The sequence below is a fragment of the Crocodylus siamensis genome, chromosome 4, assembly GCF_052110815.1.
Source record: "Crocodylus siamensis isolate JL-2025a chromosome 4, ASM5211081v1, whole genome shotgun sequence".
Classification (NCBI taxonomy): domain Eukaryota; kingdom Metazoa; phylum Chordata; order Crocodylia; family Crocodylidae; genus Crocodylus; species Crocodylus siamensis.
The window spans coordinates 177,595,556-177,621,633 of NC_143398.1; the positions used below are offsets into that span (position 1 = coordinate 177,595,556).

Below are 26,078 nucleotides of genomic sequence, written 5' to 3' on the forward strand. Positions count from 1 at the left end.
TCCAAAATCTTGACAGTTTTATTCCATAGTAATTTCAGTAACTGTAAATCAGTCATATGTAATCATGTATCTCTCCCCATCTCCCTACCCCCAGACCATGCACTATAACATACAGCTACTTTGCTACTCTCCCTAGATCACCTTACCAGTCCCAATATTGGCAATTTAGAAGCCATTCACATAGGAAAAGTTGCTCTGCTGTTCTGCTGCTGTTTACATATATCACCATCAACAGCTCACTGGGGGTCTGAATACTTTCTTGATTATTCAGCCCAAGATGTACCTTGTGCCTAGCCCAGTGCCCCCAATACACAGCCAGTCCACCTCCCTTGAAGCTAGACCTACAAAAACATCAAGTATAGCAATATCCCCCATCACACATGGGGGGGGGGTGCTGAATACTTTATAGTCTTGTTTTTTGGTTTTCAAAGGTTTAAATTGGAACTTTCAAGGTTCTGCCAACATAAACACACATGGGACATGGGTTCTGCCACATTCGAATGTATAGAAAGTGACTTTAAAATATCCTGAAGAACAAGGCTCCCAACATGTGCCTTTTTCTGTGGAGACACAGAGAGCAGTTCAGACCTGAGAAGAATAGGACCCTGAAGACCTTCACACATACAGCGGAGAAGAATGCTGAACCAATAGTTATCCTGGTCTCTGGCTTCCTGTAATCCCTAACTCTTCTTTCCACAAAGCCTCTCTTTCCCTATCATCCACTGTCATCCTCCTTTGCCATTAACCCTTCCATCCTGCAATCTTCCTCAAGACCCACAGCTTCAGCACTGCAGTGTAAGCTTCCCTGGATTTAATCTATTTTCTTTTTTAAAATATTTTCAGCCCCTTCTGAATTATTATGCTCAGGCCCACTTTCAAAGAAGTGGGGGAGAGAGGGGGTAGGGGAAGATTCATGGCAGAGGCAGGCAAATAATAATATATGCCCTGATCAGTCTCAGATTTCTCCCTTGGCCAGAGTTTGAATGTATAGTGTCGGCATAAATTCAAATTCAATAGCAACACTTTTTTCCTGCAAGCCATCAAATAATGATGCTACAAATAATACTTTCTACTGTCTTTGTTTGTTTACGTGACTACATTCCACCAGCTGCTCTATAACATTGTGGCAGGGCACAAGTGGTGCCTGCCACTTTAAGAGGTGCCGGCAGGCTACGGAGCAGCTGGCAGGTGGGCTCAGGCTCAATTACGTGATCACCTGATGGCTAGGAGGTAGCCTGATTGGAGGAGGGCTGAGAAGTCAGAGTATAAGCCAGACCCACGGAGCAGTAGCAGCAGTTGCAACTGGGGAGCTGAAGGATTAACATTGCCCAGCCTGAGGACTGCTGCTCCGTTAACACCTGGAGATTGAGATAGGAACTATAGGAGCAGAAAAGGTTCTTTTCGGTCCTGGGTAAGACCTGAAACTGCACCCTGCTCGGGTTGGCTGGTATGGCGGGGCAGTTTCCAGGAAATGCCACACCTGTGCCTCCTTCGTGAAAGGCAAGGAAAGCCTCAGCTCCCTCCTGCCTTGTAGGTACCCCATGGAGAGGAAAGGCTGGGGAGCACACCTTGAAAGAACAGCATCCAGCTGTAACGCCACCAGGACCCTGAGGGAGAAGGGTCTGGAGAGAGGCAAAGGCCTATTGGGTGGGGCCTGAGGTCTAAGGGATGTAAGGCCCAGAGTAAAGGCCCAGAGGAAGGGCCAGAGTGTGACCCAGTGTGGGGCACAGTGAGCCTGAAGGGTCACGTAGGGTAGGGCTTAGGTGGGAACTATAGGGCTGTGTAGAGTAGAGCCTGACTGGAGAGGGAGCAGCTCAGTGAGAAGCAGAATAGTGTGACCAGGAGCCCAAGGCCCACAGAGTAGACCAAGTTTGGGCGAGAGGCCGAATGTGGCCCAGAAAAGGGGCTAGGGGAGTTGTAGGTGATTTTGGAAGCCATCTGCAAGACATGGGACATGGTATTAGGGAAGATTCAGAGCCACGTGTTTTGGCCCTAGGCATCAAGGCAACAAATGTGCAACCTCCTGCATGTAAACATCAATTTTTGGTATGAACTATGCATGCCACCAGAGGCTGGTGAAGCATGGCGACTACCCACAGACACCAGGCACGGCGGTGTCAGCAGTGGAAGGTGGCAAGCATTGACCAACAGTCGCCAACCACCTGCAGACGTCGCTGCATATCAGGGACTGCCTGCAGATGCCACCAATGGTGTTGGTGGTGGGGAGACGGGGTGGTGAGTGGTGACCACCCACAGGCACTGCCAGCAGCATTAGCGGCACTTTTCACAGGTGGTGCACTGCCAATATCAGGGCACGCATGTATGCCCACATGCACCCCCTACTCATCGACAATGATTTGTGGTAACATCAAAAGGCATACAAGGTAAGTGAGGGCGGACTGCCCTAGGCAAGGGGCAGGCCAGTGATGTACTCGGCCCCAGAATGGCTTCCTGCTACAAATATACATGCCTTCAACATCACCTCCCCATGTAGGGTACAGCACAAATGTTTATGAAGTAGTCTGCTGTTAGGAAACCCCAACCTGGCAGAGAACAGAGCAGAATCTCTCTTCAGGAATATAGACTATTGTACCACAAGCTGGTTTTCCAATCTTTGCACCAACTTCCTACGCAACACTGAATCAACATCAAGACAAAATCCTTGTCTTAAAAAGTACTTACAAAAGCAATTGCCAACACACTCACTCACAGAGCCTTTCATATAGCCACTTAGAGAACAAGCCAAATAACAAAAGAACTAAAACTTTACTTCTGAAACAGAGAGCCACATATACTCAAGTGCAAATCACATTTATAATAGAAACCATGGGAAAGCAGAGACAAGAAGAACCTTCATTAACATGCCCACACAAGCTGCAATCTGCAGCTTAGGCCGTGTGCTTTTGGTAAAGTTCTATTTTATTTTCAAACAGTTTGTGAACTTCAACTTCTTGTGAATCCTTAGAGCCCTCTTGAATCATTTTTTTTCCTATCACGGCCAACTTCATTGCAATGCTCGATACACACCACCTTCATCTTATCTTTGACACAACCAATTATTCCCTTCAGTTATGCATAGTTAAAAATGACTAAATATTATATAAGAATGTTGAAAACTTCATGGTTTCATTTTCAGGAATGTTTAGGGATGTAGCCTGACTTGGAAATCTAATTTTTTTTGTTTTGTCTGTTTTTGTTAAGGTGGCCATGGGTCTCTAGGAAATGAGAAATAAAAGTAATATGGTCAAAGAAACTGCCAGGGTTATGCACCCTGTGACAGGGGGAGCTCCCTGTGTCTCATCCATCACTGACCTGTCCTGGACAACCTGCCTGTGCTCTCCTGCCATGCCTTGATGTAAATAGATAAAGAAAAATGCAGGAGGCTACCCTTTTCAATCACCTGAGGATGAAGGCCTAAATACTTGGCTCTGAACTCCCCTTTACCATGCCCCATGCCTTGCAGATAGCATCCATACTAAGTACTTACTGTCCTGGCCCCACTGAACCATGTTCTCACCCACTTACGGGTCTCTCTTCATTACTCAGTCCCTATTTGGGGTTTTCCACCCTGCTCCCCATTGGACTCAGACTTTATACCTCCTTTGGGACTCTGGTTCCTTCGGGTGTGCCTAGTCCCCCCACTCTCAGTTTACAGGCCTTCTACATAACTGCAGTTTTTACTCTGTCTCTCGGGCCCTCTGAGTTGTTACCAGACTCTCAACCTCAAAGGCCCTCCAAGTGACTACAGGCCTCAATCCATTTTCTTGAACTTCCAAGCTGTACTCTAAGCTTCCTTCACATGAGTCATTGATGCCCAGGCCCTTGCTCTATCCCCCACCAGTCTTCAGAACTGCTACAGACCTCTCTCAGCTTTGCTGGCCATCGAGGTGATCACCAGCCTCTCTCTGCCCACTCCACACCTGTCCCCATTAAAGGGGTAACCAATCAGGTCATGGAGGCTGAGGCTTTAAGGCACCCTATCCACGCCTTTTGCTGGGGTGGCACAAGCGCAGCATTTCCTAGAGACCACTTTGCCACAGGCAGCCCCACCACACCATCCAACCCCAGCAGGGTGTACTTTTAGGTCATGCCCAGAACCAATGGACCAGCAGAGCCCTGCCCTAGAGCCTACCAATTTTGCAGGGCTGACCCTCATCCATCCTATATCTTCTCATGCCAGGTAACTCATGTCCTTGTGGCCTTCAGGGGTTATCTAGGACTTCTTTCATATGTCCCCTGGTGTCCAGGCCCTCACCCCTCATCTGTAGTCCCTGCTACATTAGGGACCTTTGGCCAATATGGCCTTGGCCCCAGGTTGGGCCAGTTGGGACACCAGACTGACCATTGCCAGATCACTCCAACATCCCTCTATGGCCCACAATCTCTAGGGCCCCTTCTCAGAGTCATGGCCCTCTCCATGCTGCTCACCTCCCCATGCTCTAATCTACCTCCAAACACAGGTACCCTAGGCTCGCATTCTCTCTCTCTCATGCTGATCTGTTCAGGACAGAGCTGGGTTCAAGCTCCTCTCCTGTTCTCCCAGGACCTCTCACCCTGGAAAACCCAGGTCTGCGCTGCCCCAGGTTCTAGTTCCCTTGTTCTCATTGAGCCTTCTTCCAGCTACTCAAGCAGCTACAACCAGGCTCTCATACTTGCTGCACCAGGCAACATATCAGGCTGTAATTATCTTGGGTCTTCACTAATTTAGCCCTTTTGGGTGCAGCCTTCTCTATATTGAAGAACCCCATGCTGGGGTCCTCTGGAGCCTACTCCTGCCCCTATTAACTCGCCCTATCCTCCGGTACTCCCCTCTCTCTTTCTCAGGGAGGCAAACTTCCCCTAGTGCCTAGTGGGGAGTAGCAGCCAAGTCCAGCTAGGTTACTTAGACCCTGATGGCCTCCACCTGGTAGGGCTTCTCAGACGACAAGGCTTCCCCTGAGCCTACTACTCAGCTTTCAGTGGTGTGCATGCCTGCAGCTGTCCTAGGACTGTGTTCCAGGCTCGCCCAGCAACACCCCTTCCCAGGAATGCTTCAACAGCTGCTGCTCGTCTCCAGAACTCCCCAGTTCCAACTAGGAGCCCATGTCCCTGGGTCTGGGCTTATACCCAAGCTGCCTAGCTCTCCTCCAATCAGGCTGGCTCTTAGTAATCAGCTGACCACCTAAATGTGCCTGAGTGCACCTGTTGACTATTGTGGAGGCTCCCTTTGAAGTGGCAAGCACACTTATGTCCTGCTACATACCCTATTCATAAAAAGGAAATTTCTCCTGGAAGAAGTTTCATAGGGGAAAAAAATCTAATAATTTCTACAATCAAAATAATTTCAATATTACAAAGATCTTTTTTTCCCCCCATATCCCAGATTTTCAAAACAAAATTATTTGCTTCTACCCTGCAAAAGTGTTTCATTTAAAATAATCTGAGGAAAAAACAAATTTTTTTACAGAGTTTATTCACTTACATTTTTTCAGCTAGAAATATTTTCTCCAGCTATGTTAATTATGTAAATAAGCAGCTGTATATCTAAAATAGCACCCCAGAGGTTTTCCCAGCTTCAACATTAATAGTTGAAAATTAAGCACTTTGGATTTGAAGTCTGACTGCTCATTTAGATGTCAAGTCTGAGGTTCCTGTGTTTGAGTAATCTACGCCTCGTTTCCTTCCTGTGATTATTTTCTCTCCTTTACAACTGCTTGCCATTTTATGAAGTGTAGTACAAAAAAAAAAAAAAAGTGGGGGGGATCACTGGCCATTTTCAGAGGAAATGGAGTTAAAATATGTGGTCACTTACCTTTCCTTTTTTCCCCATATTTTCAAACTGAATGTCCCCAAACGCATTAGTGGGAAGTTCCTTTGTGTGTTTCTTATAATTCCATTTCTCATTCTTATTCACCTGAGTGCCTTCTATATGCTGGCTTTGCAAATATCCACATTTACACATATGCTCCCTGGTAAAAAAAAATGGAAAGAAAGAAGAAACAGTGGCCAACAATTTATAAAAAAGTGGGAAGAACAGCAAGCTCCCCATAACAAACATTTATGCAACCACTGTTGCTTGTGGAAATACAATTATTATATTGCAATTACCCTCACAGGAATAAAATACCTCTAAAAGGATTGCATTGTGAACAAATCTGAATCCTTAAGGAGCTTAGACAAAAAGGAGGAAAACAACTTCTACAACTGATGACTAAACAGCTGAAGGGAACTAACACAAATCAAGAGCTAATGTATGTTCTCAGTATTTCTGTCTTGGACCTTGTGAGGGAGTGGGGCCTAGGAGCAGCCGCGAACTCCCTAGCTCCCCCTACCATCACTCAAGGTGGACTCAGCACCCTCGGATTCTCGCCCACCACGACTTTGTTGGCAAATAGATTTAGATGGGAGGCTGTCTTTATCCCCCTGGCAAACAGTACGTATGTTCCTGCCCCTACTCCATATGGGGTACCTCTGTGCACCCCTGCCTTAAGGGCTATGCGTGCCTCCAAACCTCCCCTTTAGCACGCCCCAAGCCTTGCAGCTGTTTGTGGACAATATTGGGTCCTTGTGTTCCTATGCCCTGTCTGGCACCTCTGGGCCTGTCTCCCCACCAGCACCCCTAGCCTGGCACCCCTGGGCTTGCCTCACCCCCTCAGGGCCTTTCGCCCACCTTTGGGCTCTCTCGCCCCTCTCGGGGTCTCTGCCGTGCCTCTAGCGCCTCTCGCCCCTCTCGGGGTCTCTGCTGCGCTCTCTGCAGCCGTTGCCCCCCTTCTGGGCCTACGCCGCGCTCTTTGCACATGCTCGCCGCCCCTTCTGGGGCCTATGCCACGCTCTCCGCGGCCATTGCCCCCCTTCTGGGCCTATACCGCGCTCCTTGTGCTTGGGGCTCAGGTGGCCGCAGCCGTGCCTGGCCCCTTGACCTTTCTTTGGGTCGTTTGCCCCACTGGGCAAAACACCACCGTTACGGGCTGGGGTCCAAACCCCGTACACCGCGCCACTCCGGCGCAAACAGTTGTGCCCCACTGGCACTGTGCTCCTGCTGGGCACCGGGAACCCCCAAGCTGCTGGGGAACTCCCATGAGGCCTCCTCACACCCCTACAGCCTCACCCGGTCCTCCGGTAACTATAACCGAAACTTGAGCCAACTGGCTACAACACAAACAACACAGAGCCTTCCCGCTCATAATGTAAACACCAAGCCCCCACCAGGGCTCTCAACCCTACCTCCCTTTAGGGTGTTCTCGTCCCCAGCATCATCACAGCCAGTCAGCAAGATAAGGCTGCAGCCGCCAACTCAGGCTGCTCAGACCTGCCGCAGAGCTCCTGCTCCTGCGGCCGCCAGAAGGGAACTGCTGGTCAAGCTCCGGCCTGGGCTGTTTATAAAGGCCCGGCCCTGTCCCCTTCTGGCCACCTGCCCCGCCTGGTTGCCCTGGCAACCGGCACCTGAGCTGCCCTGGTGATTGGCAGCTCTGTCAATCTCAATCCCAGTCACGGGGCACCTACGTGATCCCATGACAGACCTGCTCTGGAAACAAAGGACAAACTCAGAGTAATACTTCTGAGAAAAACCGCAGCACAGTCCTCCAGCATCCCAAGATGTTTTGCTCTTTCCTCCAGGAGACCGTGAGTTGCTTGGGCTGGACTCTACTGCTGCAGCTCAGCAAAGAGCAGAACATACCCACTGTGCACTGTGCTGTAGAAAAATGCAAGCTGAGGTTGAACAGTCTGACTCAGCCAATCAGGGCTTCCCTATGCACTGCTGCCATCTGTCTCCAGACTGAGGTAGCATGTAGAGCACACTGAGATGTGTGCACAGTATGGCTGTGCAAAATTTCAGCAGCCGTTTTATTTCAGAGGTGTTTTGGGCCATTTCAGTGCCCAAAACACGAAATCCAAATTGAAACAGAAGGCTCCCAAACAACTCCGTAATTAAATCGGAAAGCTCCAAAACATTTCAGAAATGTTTCAGAGAATTTTGGAGTTTTGGAGCTGGTCTTGCAGGGAAAAACAAAAACTAAGAAGAGGGAGAGGAAAGAGTCAGGGAAGGACTGCTCTGATATAGACATCTAGCTCCCAGTTTGATTCCCCAGCTCTCTGATCATTTCCCAAGGTCTTCCCAGAGGGTGCGGGCCCCCGGATCTGCACACCAGGTTTCAGCAGGCTGCTGCTCAGTGCGGCCTGTGCTGAGCACTGGGAAGACTGCGGTGCTGCTGCTGACAGAGCTGGGAGAGTGATCAGAGAGCTAGAGAATGAAAGCAGGAGCTGGGGGAGCGATTAGGTCCCTGAACATTCTGGTTCAATTCTCCAGTTCCTGATCTTTCCCCCAGCTCTCTAATCACTTCTCACAGCTCTTCCCGGGGGAATAAAGCTTTGCATTCACCAGCTGCAGAGCATGCAGGATGACCACATACTGGCACTGCCAGTTGGAGCCAGTGCCAGCACCTGAGTCTGTCTGGCACAGCCCATGCTGAGTGCCAGGAAGAACCCAATGCTGCTGCTGGCCCCAGCTGGCAGTGGCAGCCTGCTGTCATCCCACAAGCAGATCCAGGGGTCTGCATCTCCCAAGAGGGCTGTGGGGCTGTACCAGACTCCTTCCAGAGGGTGCAGGCCCCCAGATCTGCCTGCAGGATGACAGCAGGCTGCCACTGCCAGGAAGTGATACAGCGGAGTCGCGTCTTACGCGCATTTAACTTGCGCGAATTCAGCTATACGCACTCAGCTGCTGGGGCTGGCCACCGGGTGCCGGCCGGGGCATGGCACGTAGTGCGGCACCATGTGGTACAGCCTGCATGTGGCGGCATGGCTGGGGGGTGGCAGCTCACTCACACTCAGCTGGCGGCCCTGGTGGAACAAGGCAGCAGAGGACAAGAGGGGCGAGGAGTGCGTGTGGAAGGCGCAGCTGTTGCATGGCATGCACAGGCTGTGTGGCGCTGTGCCCGCCTTGTCCGGGCCCTGCAGCAGCAGTGGCTGCTCAGCACCGAAGCCTGGTGGGAAGGGTGATTTCAACTATACGCGATTTTTGCCTTACGCACTGACTTCAAAACACAACCCCCATGTAAGATACCACTCTGCTTACTTGTTTTGCTTTGAACAGTTTGGGGTGCAGTTTCACAAAAATCCCTGCACCTTTCCCTTGAAACTTGGCAAACTTCATGCCCTCAGAAAGGGTTACCATCCCTACAATTATCATCTGAATCAGGCAAGAAATTACAAAGTTATAGTCATTTTAGTGATTCCCCATCGTAGCCTATGGCTGAAACACCAAAACAGTGTCAAAACTCCAAAACAGATTTGGCTGAATCGAAATGGGACAGTGATCTGAAACACTGAAAAGAATCACTGTGCCTCCAAAATGCTGAATCCAAAACCAAAACGAAACATAGCCATTTCACACAGCCCTAGTGCACAGGTCTCCCTAACTCCTCCATTACCCCCTCTCTAGCTGTACTTCAAGTTCCCTGTTCTTCAGGGACCCAGAATTTGAATGTCTGTTCAGAAGTATGTTTTTCTACTAGGAAAACAAACCCAAGAGAATCCTCCTAGATCATTAGAATGTGCATAAACAACACTGAGTGTCAGTACAACTGCATTTGCAAATCACAAAGACTCAGATTATGCAAGAACAAAAATCAAGCACTAAGCACACTTATACCACAACTCCAGCTTACCCTGCATTATAAGCATCCTTCTAACTTTTTGTGCCTTTGTTTGTATAATGTAGAACTTCACATCTCTCCCTTTTGTTTTACTTAAAGCCAGGTATATTAGTACCTTCATAGTCATTTCATTGACTACAAGGATCTGGAGGCTGGGCTCAAAGGACTGGGGGCTTAAGTAGTTTTTTCTTCTGAGCTCCCTGTTGCAGGCCACAGACCCAAGAGGGAAGGCTGTGTGGAAGAAGTAAACAGATGTCTCTGACAGTGGTGCTACCATGAAGGCTTTGGTTTCTTTGACCACAGCAAGCTCTTCCAGGAGAGGGGACTCTTGGAACGAGATGGCATCCACCTCACGTGGAGAGGTAAGTCCCTGTTCTCAGCCAGGATGGCTGATCTACTAGCCAGGGCTTCAAACTGACTTTGCTGGGGGACAGGGAAACTCCTAGTGGAGCATGCCTGGGGCCTGGCACACAGGAAAGTTCCCATGTGGAAGACACTAAGATAACTGTTTTTGAAAATGCTAATGGAACAGTTCTCCCGCAGTGTCTCAGGAAATTAAGGGTGTCAGCTGGGGGCCTCAGCTGCCTGTATACCAATGCCAGAAGCATGGGGAATGAGCAGGAGGAGCTAGCCCTCTTGCTCTCTAGCGGGCACTAAGACTTGGTAGGGATCACAGAGACCTGGTAGGACTCCTCACATGATTGGAGCGTAGCCGTAGGGGCTATACCCTGCACAGAAGGGACTAAGCGGGGAGAAAAGGCAGAGGGGTAGCTCTGTATGTGAGGGAGCATGACACCTTTTTGGGGGCTGACATTGGCTCCACAGATAAGCAGCCTGAAACTGCTCTGGGTCAAGCTTTGGGGCAGACGGGTGGGACAAGTGAGAGAGACCTAACTGTGGGCATTTACTACAGGCCTCTGAACGAGGGAAAGAGCTTGATCTGGAGTTCTCTAGTGCAGGGGAACGGGACCCAATGATCTACAAGGTACCTTCCAGCCCCTAACAGTCTGTGAAACTATGAACTGACAGAGGTCATGCATGCAAGGGATTTGGTTGTCATGGTACCTGGACACAGATTGGAAGGAACACTCGGCTAGGTCAGATTGGTCATGTAGCTTCTTAACTGTAATCAAGGAGCTCTTTCTGACCCAGGAAGTGCAAGGGCCAACCAGAGGTACCACTCTCCTAGACTTTCATAGATCTCGTAGATTTCCATAGACATTTGGGCTGGAAGAGATCTCGAAAGATCATCGAGTCCAGCCCCCTGCCCAAAGGGCAGGAAGTCAGCTGGGGTCATATGATCCCAGCAAGATAAGCATCCAATTTGCTCTTGAAGGTGTTCAGTGTAGGTGCTTGAACCACTTCTGATGGCAGGCTGTTCCAGATCTTGGGGGCTTGGATAGTAAAGAAATTCTTCCTTATGTCCAGCCTGAAACGGTCTCACCGAAGTTTATGACTGTTCGACCTCGTCATCCCTTGGGGCACTCTGGTGAACAAATGTTCCCCCAGAACCTGGTGGTCACCCCTGATAAACTTATAGGTGGCCATCAGATCACACCTGAGCCTGTGCTTTTCCAAGCTAAAGAGCCCCATGGCTCTCAGCCTGTTGTCTGTTTTCCTGACCTCTGATCATGCGCATGGCTCTTCTCTGGACTCTCTCAAGCTTCTCCGCATCCTTTTTGAATTGTGGAGCCCAAAACTGGATGCAGTACTCCAGTTGTGGCCTCACCAAAGCTGAGTAAAAGGGGAGAATGATGTCCCGGGATTTGCTCGAGAAGCATCTATGGATGCAAGCCAGCATTTTGGTCGCTTTACTAGCCGCAGCATCGCATTGCAGGCTCATGTTCATCTTGTGGTCAATGATGACCCCCAAGTCTCTTTCTTCCATAGTGCTAGCCAGCGTAGCACTGCCGAACCTATAAGGATGCTGCAGGTTTTTCTTCCCAAGGTGGAGAACCTTGCATTTTTCAGTGTTAACCACCATCAGGTTCTTGTCCGCCCATTTGCTGAGCCTGTCCAGGTCAGCCTGCATCACTCGCCTGTCTTCTGGCATGGATGCTTTGCCCCAAAGTTTCGTGTCATTGGTGAACTTGGCCAGTCTGCTCCTGACTCCAATGTCCACATCATTAATGAATATGTTGAACAATATGGGTCCAAGGACAGAGCCTTGGGGGACCCCACTGGTCACGGGACACCATGATGAGTGACTGCCATCAATTACTACCCTCTGGGTCCAACCACGGAGCCAATTTCCCAGCTAGCGGATCATGGTGGGAAATTGGCTCCATGGTCGGACTTGGTCTTGGCCAAACAATATGATCTGGTGGGTAGCTTGAACACTGAGGGTAGCCTGAGTGACAGCAACCATAAGCTCATCAGGTTCACTGTCCACTGCAAGGTTTACAAATCAACTAGCAAGACTGAAGTCCTGGACTTCAAAAATGCTGACTTCAACAGGCTCAGGGCACTAGAAGAGGCAATGTGGGAGCAGGGACAGAAGGCAAACGGGGTGCACAAAGAGTGGTCATTCCTCAAGGACACGATCCTTGAAGCACAAAAGAAAACTGTTCCCATGGAGAGGAACGGTAGCAGAAGGGCTGGCAAGCTCTCCTGGCTCAAAAGCAACATTGTGGTCCTCTTGAAGAAAAAAAAAAGAGGCTTACATATAGTGGAAGCTAGGAACAATCTTCAAGGAGGACTATTCAAGAGTGGTCTACACTTGTAGGGAAATAATTAGGAAAGTTAAGGCAGTGACTGAGTGTAAGTTAGCCAAGGACAATAAGAAGTCCTTCTTTAGTTATATAGGGAGAAGGAAAACAAATGGAAGTGTGGGGCCCCTGCTTAACACCTCGGGACAGCTGGTAATGGACACTCCAGAAAAAAATGAACTCTTGAATCCCCACTTTGCTGCAGTACTTCACCAGACCAAGGGGAAAGACAAGTGAGATATGGATCACAGGGGGCATGGTGGGAATGACAGCCTTCCCACTGTGGATGCTGAGCTGGTGCAAAACCAACTAGAAAATCTAGACATTTATAAGTCAGCAGGACCAGATGGACTTCACCCAGGAGTGCTGATAGAGCTGGCTGAGGTCATTGTGGAACCCCTGGCAAAACTCCTTCAATAATCATGGCATACAGGGGAGATCCCTGAGGATTCAAAGAGGGTTAACGTTGTGCCCATCTTCAAGAAGGGGAAGAGGGAGGACCAGGCAACCCAGGCCAATCAGCCTAACTTCCATCCCAGGAAAAATCCTGGAAAAACTCCTTAAAGAGTCTATGTGCAATATGCCTGTTGAGGGTAAGATTCTGAACAACAGCCGACATGGCTTTGTTGTGGGTAAGTCTTGTCTTACCAATCTCATCTCCTTCTACAAACAGGTCTCTCACCACCTGGAGATGGGAGAGAAGGTGGACATTATATACCTAGACTTCCAAAAGGCTTTTGATCTAGTATCCCACGATATCCTTGTTGGAAATCTGGAAGATTGTGGACTTAACTGCTCAACAGTTCAGCAGGTGGAAAACTGGCTGCATGGTAGGACCCAGAGAGTTCTCATGAATGGATCTGTGACATCCTGGCAAGAAGTGGCCATGGTGTCCCTTAAGGGGTCCATGCTTGGACCAGTGCTTTTCAACATCTTTATCAATGATTTGAATTGAGGGTGAGGGTGAATTGAGTGAGAGTGAAAAGCTTGCTGGCCGAGTTTGCAGACAAAACATAGTTATGGGTGAGCATGGTCATGACAGAACATAGGTTACAGATACTGGTGGACCTGGACAGGCTGGAGACTTGCGCAAACCAGAACCAGATGAAATTCAACACTCAGAAGTATAAGGTGCTCCATCTGGGGCCAAACAATCCCCAACATATCTACAGGCTTGCTGACAAAAATTTGACTTGCACCACGGCTGAAAGGGACCTGGTGGTAATGATCAACCATCACATGACCATGAGCTAGCAGTGTGATGCTGTGGCCAGCAGGACAAACACACTGGCATGCATTAAGCATTGCAGCTCACGCAAAACTAAGGAAGTGATACTCCCACTGTACACCGCACTGGTGAGACTGCAGCTGGAGTACTGCGTCCAGCTGTAGGCGCTGCACTTCAACAAGGACATGGAAAAACTTAAGCGGGTCCAGAGAAGAGCCACCCATATGATCTGGACTTGCAAGATAAGTAATACAAGGAGAGGCTGAGGGACTTGGGCCTCTTCAGCCTACAGAAGAGAAGGCTGAGAGGGGACATGGTAGCGGCTTACTGCTACATCAGGGGAGTACATCAAGAACTCTGTGAACAGCTGTTCACAAGGGCATCCCTGGGGAAGACCAGGAGCGATGGATAGAAACTCCTGGAAGGCCGCTTCAGGCTCAATTCCAGGAAAAACTCCTTCACAGTCAGGATGTCCAGACTGGAATTAACTCCCTCCAGTGGTGTTTCCAGCCACCTACCCTGGAAATCCTCAAAAGGAGACTGGACAGTCACTTCGCTGGGGTCACTTGACCCCAGTTGTCTTTTCCTGCTTAGTGCAGGGGGACTAGACCTGTTGATCTACAAGGTCCAGCCCCTAACAATCTATGAATTTATGAATCCATTATTAATAGTATTATTGCAACACCTGGGAGCCACAATCATGGACCATTGTGCTAGACATTGCACAGCTACAAACACAACCATAGTTTGTTAACATGGTGATTATACTTTTCAAATCAGACTCCCCATGCATCAAATGAAGTCAACTTCAGCTTACATGCATGTGTTATGAGGCACAGTGACTTGAGATTCACAAAGACTGAATTGCAAGATCATCTCTCAGCCTAACCAAGCATTTAGTACCTACACACTTTAGAAAAATGTCAGAAAGATACAGTGTGGGATTCCAATTAACTTCATTGGTCTCTTAGTAATTCCATACCTCAGATGGCCATCACTGACATCAAAACCTTCCCCAGAACTGTGCTACAAAAACTCAGGTTCTATTTTAGTGTGAAACATACCTTATGGTTGTGAAGATCATCTGGAACAGATGAATCAAGAATAATTTAAGGCAGTGATGTCTGCCTGAGTCTGTGGAACCTAAAAGAACAGTTCTATTGTATATGAACTGTTTCATCTATTTTACTTCTGGCTTTGTGGACCAGGCATTCCTTAATACACTGTTATTTGCATTTCTGAACAAAGATTTTGTGATCTTGCTACATCCAAAAAGCGTTTTGTTCTGTGCATCTGCCCTGTTTATCCCTCTACAATTCTCTACAGGGCAATGTTAATTGAGTTGTACAGCTAATTCCCTGGACTGTTCCTGGAAAAGAATACAGTAGCAGAAGCTGAAACCATCTCTGCATCTGGGTGGATATAGAGATTCTGAGTTGGATTACCTAGACATTTCAAGAGTAGACTTCCAAAGTGGACTGGATTATGCACAAAATGCAACAGAAAAGCCCATCCTCAAATATACACAAAATAAACAAATATTTGGTCCATATACTTTATCAAAAACCAGGTAGAGTTGTACGTAGATAGAAATAAAGTGTTTTCGTGGTAATAAAAATCATTAAAGCTGTCATGACATTCTAGCATTGCTGGAGCAGACATTGGTAATACAAAATACACAGGGCTTATGAAAGCACAGTTCTGGGGAAGCCCCCCGGATCCCTCTTAGCTGAGCCGGTAGGGAGCCACGCTCCCGAGCCATGCAAACAGAGTGCGCCGGTGTTTGTGCCAGCGTTCGCGCCGGAGGGGGAGCAGGAGGGGCCGAGAGACCGAGTCTTGTTAGCGCGGGCCAGAGGACCCGAACTCAGCTAGGAACTCCTACGATGGTGTCGACACAGAGTGCTGCCAGGGCCCCTGCCCTGGGGGCGCAGCCTTCCCGGGGCTTGTCTGAGGCTTCCACCCACACGGAGCCCACGGGCGGGCTGGCGTCCCCCAACCCCCTGGCCTGCGGGAGCTGCCCAGCAAGGCCTGGGGGGGCAGGGACTGGGGACACCCATACCTGCCCTGCAGGCGCCCACCTTAGGGCCCTGGAGGTGCAGGTGAGGGAGCTCCAGGAGGAGGTTAGCAGGCTGAGGGGAATCAGGGAGGCAGAGGAAGAAATTGACAGCTATTTTCTTTCCCTGCGGGGTTGTACGACCAAGGAGGATGCACCTCAAGATGAACCCTCCACTGCTAAGTGGCAGATGGTCACCTCCCGTGCCAGGGCTGCCGAGACATGGCAGCACCAGTTCCTACAGTCTGGCTGGAGAACAGGTACGAAGCTCTGGCAGCCCTGGAGGAGGAGAACTGAGAGGACGAAACCGGGGAGGAGGCAACTCCACGCACACCGTGTCCTGTGCAAGCCGAAGGAGACAAGAAGGCCAGAAGGAAGAAGCGTCGCGTGATCATTATTGGTGACTCCATCCTGAGAGGTACAGAGGGCCCTATCTGTCGCCGGGACCCCTCAGCACGCGAGGTATACTGCCTACCTGGAGTGAGGATTCAGGATGTGAAAGGGATGGTCCAGACTGTAATCCAGCCCACTGATTATTACCCTATGGTCCTAGTCCATGTGGGTACTAACGATGCGGCCAGGAGGAGCCCTGATCACCTGATGGAGGACTACCACCCTCTGGGGTGTGTGCTGAAGGAGATGGGCGCACAGGTGGTTTTCTCTTCTATGCTGCCAGTGAGTGGACGAGGCAGACGGCATGAAACGTGCATTGCGGAAGCCAACTGGCGGCTACAGGAATGGTGCTTCGAGGAGGGCTTTGGCTTCCTCAGCCACGACCAGCACATCACGACAAGAGACATGCTGGGGGGGGATGGGCTCCACCTTTCCCCTAAAGGTAAGCGTGTGTTTTCTTCTAGGTTGGCGGACCTCCTCCGGCGGGCTTTAAAGCAGGCTCGTCGGGGGAAGGGGAAGATCAGGGCAGAGGAAATATCAGACTGCCAGACCAAACAGCACCCACAACTACAGCCCAGCCCAGACCAATGAGTGAAGCAATCAAACAGGTAAGAGAGAGGGGCCAGGGTAACGTTGGGACTAGGGGGTCAGTACACACACCCACAGGAGGCCTCAAATGCCTCTACACAACTGCTCGTAGTATGGGCAACAAGCAGAAGGAACTCACCCTCCTGCTGGCTGACGCCAGCCCGGACATAGTGGGGATTATGGAAACATGGTGGGATGAAACACATGATTGGGCGGTCAATGTCAAGGGCTATAGGCTGTACAGGAGGGACAGGATAGGAAAGAGGGGTGGGGGCGTGGCACTCTATATAAAGGAGGAATACACATCCTCATTAATTAGCAAGGAGCCAGGGGAGGGGCACTCTGAAGTGCTTTGGGTTAGAGTACAAGGCAGTCGAGGGAAAAGGGACTTAACGGTGGGAGTCTGCTACAGACCTCCCAACCAGGGTGAAGAGCTTGACCAGGAATTCTTGGGTCAGCTCACAGAGGTAGTGAAGGCTAAGGATGTAGCTAAGTCATGGGGGACCTGAACTTCTCGGACATCTGCTGGGAAGAGCAGTCAGCCAGGTCTGAACGCTCCCGCAGGTTCTTGGCCAGAGTGCAGGACCTCCATTTAACCCAGGAGGTGCACAGCCCCACCAGGGGGGATGCCTTGTTGGACCTAGTGCTGGCCATGGGTGATGACCTGGTGAGGGGGCTGCGAGTGCTCGACCACCTGGGCGACAGCGATCACCACCTGCTGGAATTCACCATCCAGCGCAAGGTGGCAAAGGCATGCAGTAAGGCAGCGGCCCTAGATTTTAGAAGGGCAGACTTCAACAAGCTAAGGAGGATAGTTGCAGAAGCGCTGAGGTCCCGGGGGGGAGGGGAGCCAGGTGTCCAAGGAGAGTGGTCGCTCCTTAAGGAGACGATCCTCCACGCCCAAAGGAAGGTAATCCCAACAAGGATCAAAGGGAGCAGGAGAGCACACAAGCCTCTGTGGCTTACCAAAAGCATCCAGGAATGTCTCCTTGCTAAAAAGGAGGCTTATACCCAGTGGAAAGAAGGGGTCATCACCAGGGAGGACTATTCTGTAGTTGCTCGGGGATGTAGGGGGGCAGTTAGGAAGGCCAAGGCAGAGATGGAACTGGGACTAGCTTCCCAGATTAAGGACAATAAGAAGTCTTTTTTTAAATATGTAGGGGGTAAAAAGAAGGTCCCAGGTAATGTGGGGCCCTTGCAGGACAACATGGGTAACTTGGTCATCACACCAGACGGCAAAGCTAACATGTTTAATGATTTCTTTGCCTCCGTCTTCCTAAGTAGGGACCAGAACAGCCACCTCCCTGCTGGGCCCCCCTTGGGCCCCGGGGGAGGCACACATGGGCCACGGGTTAGCGAGGATTTAGTTAGGGAGCTTCTGGAGGGGTTGGACGTATTCAAGTCAGCCGGCCCGGATGATCTCCACCCTAGAGTTCTAAAGGAACTGGCCAAGGTCATTGCAAGTCCCCTGGCACAACTTTATGAGCACTCGTGGTGCTCTGGTGAGGTACCGGAGGACTGGAAGAGGGCCAACGTGGTCCCCATCTTCAAAAAAGGCAGGAAGGAGGACCCGGGAAACTATAGGCCGGTTAGTCTCACCTCGATCCTAGGCAAGCTGTTCGAGAAAATTATGCTGGCACACATCCAGGAGGGGCCAGCAGGAGACTGCATGCTTAGGGGCAACCAACGCGGGTTCATCAGTGGAAGGTCCTGTCAGACCAACCTGGTGGCCTTTTATGATCAGATCACCAGATCGTTAGACACAGGGGTTGCAGTGGATATAATCTTCCTGGACTTCTGGAAGGCTTTTGACACTGTCTCTCACCCCGTTCTCATTAAGAAACTGGGGGGCTGTGGTGTAGACACCCACACAGTCAAATGGGTCACCAACTGGCTGGAGGGCCGCACCCAGAGGGTGGTAGTAGATGGGTCCTTCTTAACCTGGAAGGACGTGGGCAGTGGGGTTCTGCAGGGCTCGGTCCTTGGGCCCGCACTGTTCAACATCTTCATCAGCGATTTGGATGAGGGGGTAAAAAGCACCCTGTTCAAATTTGCTGATGACACTAAGATGTGGGGGGATGTGGGTACATTGGAAGGATGCAACAGGCTACAATCAGACCTCGACAGGTTACAAGGGTGGGCGGACGAGAATAGGATGGGTTTCAACACAGACAAGTGCAAGGTGATGCACCTGGGGAGGCACAACCGGCACCATACCTACAGGTTGGGGAACTCCCTTCTTGTCAGCACGGAGGCGGAAAGGGATCTGGGGGTCATCATTGACTCCAAGATGAACATGGGCCGGCAGTGTGGGGAGGCAGTCAGGAAGGCCAACCGCACCTTGGCATGCATCCACAGATGCATCTCAAGCAGGTCCAAGGAGGTGATCCTCCCCCTCTATGTGGCACTGGTCAGGCCGCAGCTGGAGTATTGCGTCCAGTTCTGGGCACCGCACTTCAAGAGGGATGTCGACAGCATGGAGAGGGTCCAGAGGAGGGCCACTCGCATGATCAGGGGGCAGCAGGGCAGGCCCTATGAGGAGAGGCTGCAGGACCTGAACCTGTTCAGCCTCCAAAAGAAAAGGCTGAGGGGGGATCTTGTGGCCTGTTATAAACTAGTCAGGGGGGATCAGCAGGAAATGGGGAAGTCACTGTTTCCCCCAGCACCGCCAGGAGTGACCAGGAATAACGGTCACAAGGTGGCAGAGGGTAGGTTTAGGTTAGATATCAGGAGGCGCTACTTCACGGTCAGGGTGGCTAGGGTCTGGAACCAGCTTCCAAGAGAAGTGGTGCAGGCTCCTACCCTGGGGGTGTTTAAGAGGAGGTTAGATGCACATCTTGCTGGGGTCATTTGACCCCAGTATTCTTTCCTGCCATGGCAGGGGGTCGGACTAGATGATCTGCTCAGGTCCCTTCCGACCCTACAAACTATGAAACTATGAAAACATGTTTTCTGTGAGTAACTGCAGTAAGTTATATGAACTGCTTTAGCAGGCTTCAGCCTGAGACCCATACAAAGTTTTCACAGGCTACATGAGGCAAGGGCACATTTGACATAATTATGCCTAAGAAAGCAGATGCTGGATTATGTAAGAGTGGCTTCCCACTGTTATTGTCATTGTAAAGTTCAGCAAAACTCTGCAAAAACAACAGACAAAACAAACAATAAAATGAGGTCACATATTTGCCTAGAGACCTTCATAGCTAGCCTATAATATGAGAACACAGAAATGTGTGTGATAGCATTAAGTAAAATTCCTTGAGAAAAGATATTTCACAGCAAGTCTATTTAGTGAGAGAATACTAATAAGGCTCTTAGCACCTTTATTTCATTCATGAATATGAATCAGTTCTCTTACTCAAGAGACTGGCTTGTGCTTTAGATTAACTTGTAAGGTTTCCATATTTTCTTGCTAAAACAAGACATCTACAAAAATCACTAGATCCAACATTGTCCAAATAGCACAGTCTTGGACTCTGTTGGACGTGGCCCTGAAGGAAAGTCTGTCTGAGCTGGTAACAAATGAAAATAACATAGTTGGACTCTTAAGCCTGTCTGCATTGTACACAAAAAGGTATCCACAATGATCTATTGATTCAGCATTTTCTTGCTGTGTGTTTATTACGAAGTCAATATCTCCACTCAACCAGATTAGAGTGGCTCCCTTGGGAGAAAATTATAAACAAGAAAACAAACTCAGTATTAAAAAGCCTTCAGAAAAGCAGCTCTAGGGCATCTCCATGAAGCTATATAATCAAAAGTAAAAAATAAAGAAAGGAATAGTCTTCCCAGCACTACACAAGACTGATTTCAAAAGTAATAGTTTGCATATGTGAAAATCCCCATCTGCTGTGTGAATTTTCTAGCAGTAAGGTACTGATATTACATGAAAACTTAAGTGCATAGCATTTAAATATACACTGTGCCTACGGGATCCCCGACCTTGGAAAAAGACCTGCTGTCCTCCACTGAATGAAACTTAGCTTCAGATCACCATTTTCCATCCACTATTCCCCAAAAAGAGATGTGAAGTTTTACAGAATGGAGAGGCAGCTCTAGCTTGGGCCTTCTTTCCCAAGGAGAATATGAAGAGAACTAGTTGGCCACCCAACCACTCTGTCTTATCCAGTAGGCAGGAAAGAACCCCAAGAAAAGACTTCTGTGAAGTAAAGAGGAAGAGCTCCCTTCTCTCACATACACAAACCCCCTACCTACCACACACAAAAAAGAGCATGCAGTCCTTAGACAAGCAGTGCTTTGTGTTCAAATCCTCACTTGTACATTTATGATTAATTTCCTTTGACTTCTATTTCCTTTCAGATAAACTGGGACAGTAAAATCTTAACACCCATCAAACAGCACTGTTACAGGAATGGGATGCTGTTTATTATCCACGATGTCACAGACAAATACATACTCATGGCCTCAATTTCCCTTTTATAAGGCCTTGTTCACTGAAAAAATGATTGTACTATTTGAACTGAATTGATTTAAGCCTTCCAAGCCCCTAGAAAAGAAGCACTCCTAGTGTCAAAAAAACTGTTTTTATTTGTGTAGACAGTTATCACAAAATAATGTGATTAAACAATACAGCTAAACTTATCTTTGAATTAGTGCAACTATACAACCACTTGGGAGTTTACCGAATCAAGTATTTGGATATAAAAAGCTGGACCCCTAGCCAAAATACTTAAATCAATACAGAATAGTGCACAAACCAGGACTAATGCCTTCACAAATGTTCTTTCTGAATTGTAACCAGTGTGGTAGTTCACCAACTCTCCTGGGAGATACTACAAGAGGAAAGGTGCTGTCACCATCCATTCCCCTGGGCATGAGAAATCAACAACAAAAAACCCCCAAACTTTAATTAAAATAAGATGCTGGCTCCCCAGTGGAAGATGAAGGCTCTAGCAAGGGAAGGTGCTGGTCAGCAGGGTGGCATAAAGAGCAGTAGACTAGCTGGCTGCTGCTCCCTTCCCCCCCCCCCCGGGGCCTCTTTGCCAATCAGCACAAAGGGGAGGGGCCACATAAAGGGCAGCCAGCAATCAAGACAGTAGCTGCCCCCTTGACCCTCCCTCCCTCCCTCCCCCAAGTTCTTCATCAATCAGCACTGAGGGGTGAGATCACATGAAAGCATCAGCAATCAAGATGGCAACCAATCCCCCATCCCCTCCCCCAGGCCTCTCCACCAATCAGCACTGTGGGGCAGGGCGGTATGAGAAAATTGTTAAGTACCCTCACAATTTAGGAATACCCCCGACCCAGTGGATATTACAAACAGCTTAGTAGCAAAACAGTATTCCATCTGATCCATATGACGTGATGTCCAAGTTTGTTTTTTTTACATAAAATTTTACATTATGCCAAACACCAGCACCCAGAGATTCATGTATACCCACGATATGCTCTAGCCCTAAATCCCTATTTCTTTTCTCCTATCCTATTATCTCAGGGTGCTTGTACACGTGGCAGGGGTATAGTCCTTAGTGTTTTATTCTATGAAACAGTGAGTTTTTGATTGAAACCCACCAATTCAATTTTTCCATCACGTTATGGCGAGAGCCTGATCCTTTTTTTTTTTTTTTGGCAGAGCTGAAGCCTGCCCATGGCTGGGGGGCGAGCTGCCAGTGGGCCGAGTGGTCCCTGAGCTGCTGAGGACTCCATTCCTTCCCTCCACATTGGAGGCACCCCTTGGGGCCACCTGAGTGGGCTGCTAGTGGGCCAGGCGTTGCCCTACCTCAGAGGTAGCACCTGGCCTGATCCAACACTTCCCTGAGCCTACCCTAGGAACAGTGCCTGGCAGACTTCTAGCAGGCGGGCTCAGAGAACAGTTGGATCAGGCCAGGTGCTGCCTCCAAGCTAGGACAGCACCCAGCCTGCTAGTAGCCCACCTGGACAGCCCCAGGGGGCACCGCCACTATGGAGAGAAGGACCAGAGGCCAGGGGCCACTCAGCCCACCAGCAGCTCACCCCTGACCATAGAAGAGGTGGGTAGGCTCCGCTGGAAAAAAAAAAGGGGGGATTAGGCCCCTTCCCACTTCTGCCTTTAACAGGCACCTACTGAAAGTAGGAGCAGTGGGATGCCCAATCCTTTTTTTTCCTCTGTGGAGCCTGCCCACCTCTCCTGTGGTCAGGGGGCAAGCTGACAGCTGCAAGACATCATTGCAAACTAAACTACATCCAGATTGTATTTTGGTTTGCAATGATGCTAACTTATCTAAAGCCCCCCAAAACTGGAGCCCATGTAATGTGTGATGCCATTAAGCCACACAAATGACATTTTCATCCCATGTACAAGTGCCCTGAAGCTGTATGTGCTAAAGGTATGTGAGTGCGTCAGCTCTGAGGTCTCTTGTTCTGCAATGCTCCACTCTCCAGGTGGCTGCAGAGAGAGCTGCTATTTCAGAGCCATTAGATCCAGTGAAAGGAAAGGAAAATATCTGTGGGTTAGGAACCTCTACCCCATTTGTAGAAAAATCTCTAGAAACAGGACTGTAGGATCCAAGATCACTAATCAGGTTTTTTCCAAAGAGGAACCCGAGTAGAAAAAGGCCAGCATCTTCCTCCTAGCAACTGGAAAAAATCTGCCATTCCATTGTATTAAGTGTGCATCATGGTTTGCTTTTGATTACACCAGGAACAGTGGGAGGAAAGTTATTTGGACTTTACAGGACAGGAAGAAAAGCCAGAAGAGATTTGTGGAAAGAAAACATGAGTTTGGTGATGCACAAGAAATAACGGCATTGGCCACCTCTCAAAAATCTTAACAGTGGCCTTGACTGTCACATTCTTTAATATTGTTCCTGATCTAAATTATCTTTGGCTTCCAGAAAAAACAATATAGGAAATAGTTACTTACATGGACTTGGTATCTTTTGTGAAGACGACACATTCTCTCCTTCTAAAATTTTCCTGAATGAAGTTGGCCAAATCCTTTAAAAAAAGAAAGATAGGCTGTGTTACCCCTGTGATTTAATGATATGGCACACTATTCGACTTTACTGCAGGCGCCTTGAATAAGAACTTAAATAAAACTTCAGTGAGTTCTCTTTTTTTTAGTTCTACATGCAAAAAACTACCAATACAGAACTAAATTGTTAGTTGAACACCTATTAAGAACAGAAATATTAAAACAGAAACTTGGAAACATAATTTAACCTGAATAATTTTCAGCAACTCCAATTCAGCCTTATCTATATCAAGAAAAGTCATGTTTTTAAAATATGCTGGACAGCAAAACACATGGTTCTTGTGTTTTTCTCTCAAGTATTTGTTGGCCTTATGAAGAGCCATTGTTAACCTCTCTTTCTCTCCCAACACTATGGTTGTTGTAGCACAGCACAACTATACAGTCATTATTCAATATTTAATACAATATGTTTCGTGAAGCAGGCATCCCAATGCTGCATTCATAAGTTAGAGAACAATCCCAGTTGTGCTACGTGTACATTACTACAATCTTAAAAGCACTTACTGTTGTCATGGCTTAATACAGCAGTTACAAAAGTTTTCCAGTCACAACCCCTTTCACATGGTAATAGTTCTCCCATTCCCACCAATTAGCACAAATCAGGACTTCAGCATACCTTGGTTGTCCTGAGGTAACTGTCCCTGTGCACATTAGACTTAGGGCAGTTTACCCAAGAATGAAACAGAACATGGCTGCCCTGATTTAGTACTAATTTACTATAGCATAATTTCAGACACACAAATAATGATAGCAGAGCAGCTGGGACATGGCAAGTCCCCATTCCTATTAATTGCACACAAACAAACTGTCCCTGTGCCCATAGTTTCCACATGGTAACCTGCAGAAACTGGTGAGAGCTAGTTTACAGGGCAACTAACAGCTAATGTGATGGGACATCGTGGTGCAGAAAGAGCACTCTGTCCACCAAATTCAGTGAGTTGTGCTTGGTGGTGTTGGGTCTGTTTCGTGCCACTTGGACATGATGGGATCTGTGTAGAAAATGACAATTTTGAGTGCATCCCCAAGGCTTTTGCTGAACAGGAGATTGAAGGCCTCTTGCCTCTTATTCCTGCTGAGCCTATTTAGGACAAGAGGTTGCACCCTAGGCTACAAAAACCTAAACAGCCAACAACCATTAAGAGGAGCGAAGGAAAAAAATAGAAATAAAATACAAATGTGTGTGCATGTATGTGTATATCTGGTAGGACTAAGCTTTGGGTGGAGATTCGATTCAGAGGAGATTCGGCCCGATTCAGCGGCCAAATCTCGAAAACCTAATCGAATCAGGGGACCAATGAAAAGGTTTGAATCGATTCGAAGCTCTCTTAATCTTTGGAAAAGATTCAGAGAGCTTTGATGATTTGGACAGTCTGCAGTGGCTGCAGCAGAGAACTGCAGCCAGACTCGGAGCTGGTAAGTACTAGAGGCGGGGGAAGGGGGTTGGGGGAGGGGACTATGGGGGGGACCCCTGCCATGCCCCCTGATCCCTGCCTGCTCCCCCCCGACCCTTACCCACTCCCCCAGCCCACCATGGCTGCCCCACCTGCCCCAGCTCCCAGTGCTTTAAAAAAAAAAAAAAGGCCCACTCACCAGGTGCTGCTGGGCGGGCGGCAATCCCTACTGCTCCCCTCTGCTCCACACTGCATGGGGGGCTCTGCCACAAGCCCCCCAACCCCACATTTAATTCCCCAGCACCCCCCATGGCTGCCCCACCCTCCCCAGCACCGGCCCTTTAGGAAAAAAAACAAAAACAAGAAAAGCCCCAGGACTCACCGCTCCTGCAGAGGCCTTGGGGCTTTGGGGGGCTTGTGCAGAGCCCCCTATGTGGTGTGGGGCAGTGGGGATCACCCCCCGCCAGCAGGAACAGTGAGTCCCAGGATTTTTCTCAGTTTGTTTTTTTCTTAAAGGGCCAGAACCGCAGCAGGTGGGGCATCCATGATGGGACTGGGGAAGCGGGGCGGGCACTGGGGGACTCATGAAGAGCCCCCCATGCAGTGTTGGGCAGTGGGAATCGCCCCCCTGCCCAGCAGCCCCCACTGACTCAGGGTTTTTTTCCCCACAAAGTGCCAGGAGCTGGGGTAGGCAGGGCAGCCATTGCCAGGCTGGGGAAGCATGTGGGGGATGGGCCTGGGTAATTTCAAGATTCGGCAGAAGCCAAATCTACAAATCAGATTCAGCCACATCAATTCGTTGTAGCAAGTCCAATCACTGAATCGAATCACTGTCCCCTGAATTGGCTGAATCTGAAGCGAATACTAGCCACTTCGCACAGGACTAATATCTGGATGTACATGTATACACACACACATGCACACGTGCATGCACACACATACATATGAGGAACAGATGATGGAAACTGTAACATCTATGGAGAAATTTCCAAGACTGACAGGGAAAGTGAGGGTAATGTGATATACAGCATCCATGAACAGGCTCCTATTGCCAGCTTCATATACCTGAAGTATCTCTTGAGGCCGTTCATGGAGAGAAGATGATCAAA

General features: G+C 49.0%; 1 protein-coding gene across 1 annotated transcript in view; it reads right to left on the reverse strand.

Annotated features, from left to right (window-relative positions):
* The window catches only part of TRPM8 (transient receptor potential cation channel subfamily M member 8), a 142,560-nt gene that overhangs the window by 98,767 nt on the left and 17,715 nt on the right, over positions 1 to 26,078 (reverse strand). Inside the window, exons 5-6 of the mRNA XM_090044993.1 lie at positions 23,468 to 23,541; positions 5,792 to 5,948 (exon numbers count right to left, since the gene is read on the reverse strand). Coding sequence (XP_089901119.1) covers positions 5,792 to 5,948; positions 23,468 to 23,541 — 231 coding nt within the window. The remainder of the gene's footprint in view (positions 1 to 5,791; positions 5,949 to 23,467; positions 23,542 to 26,078) is intronic.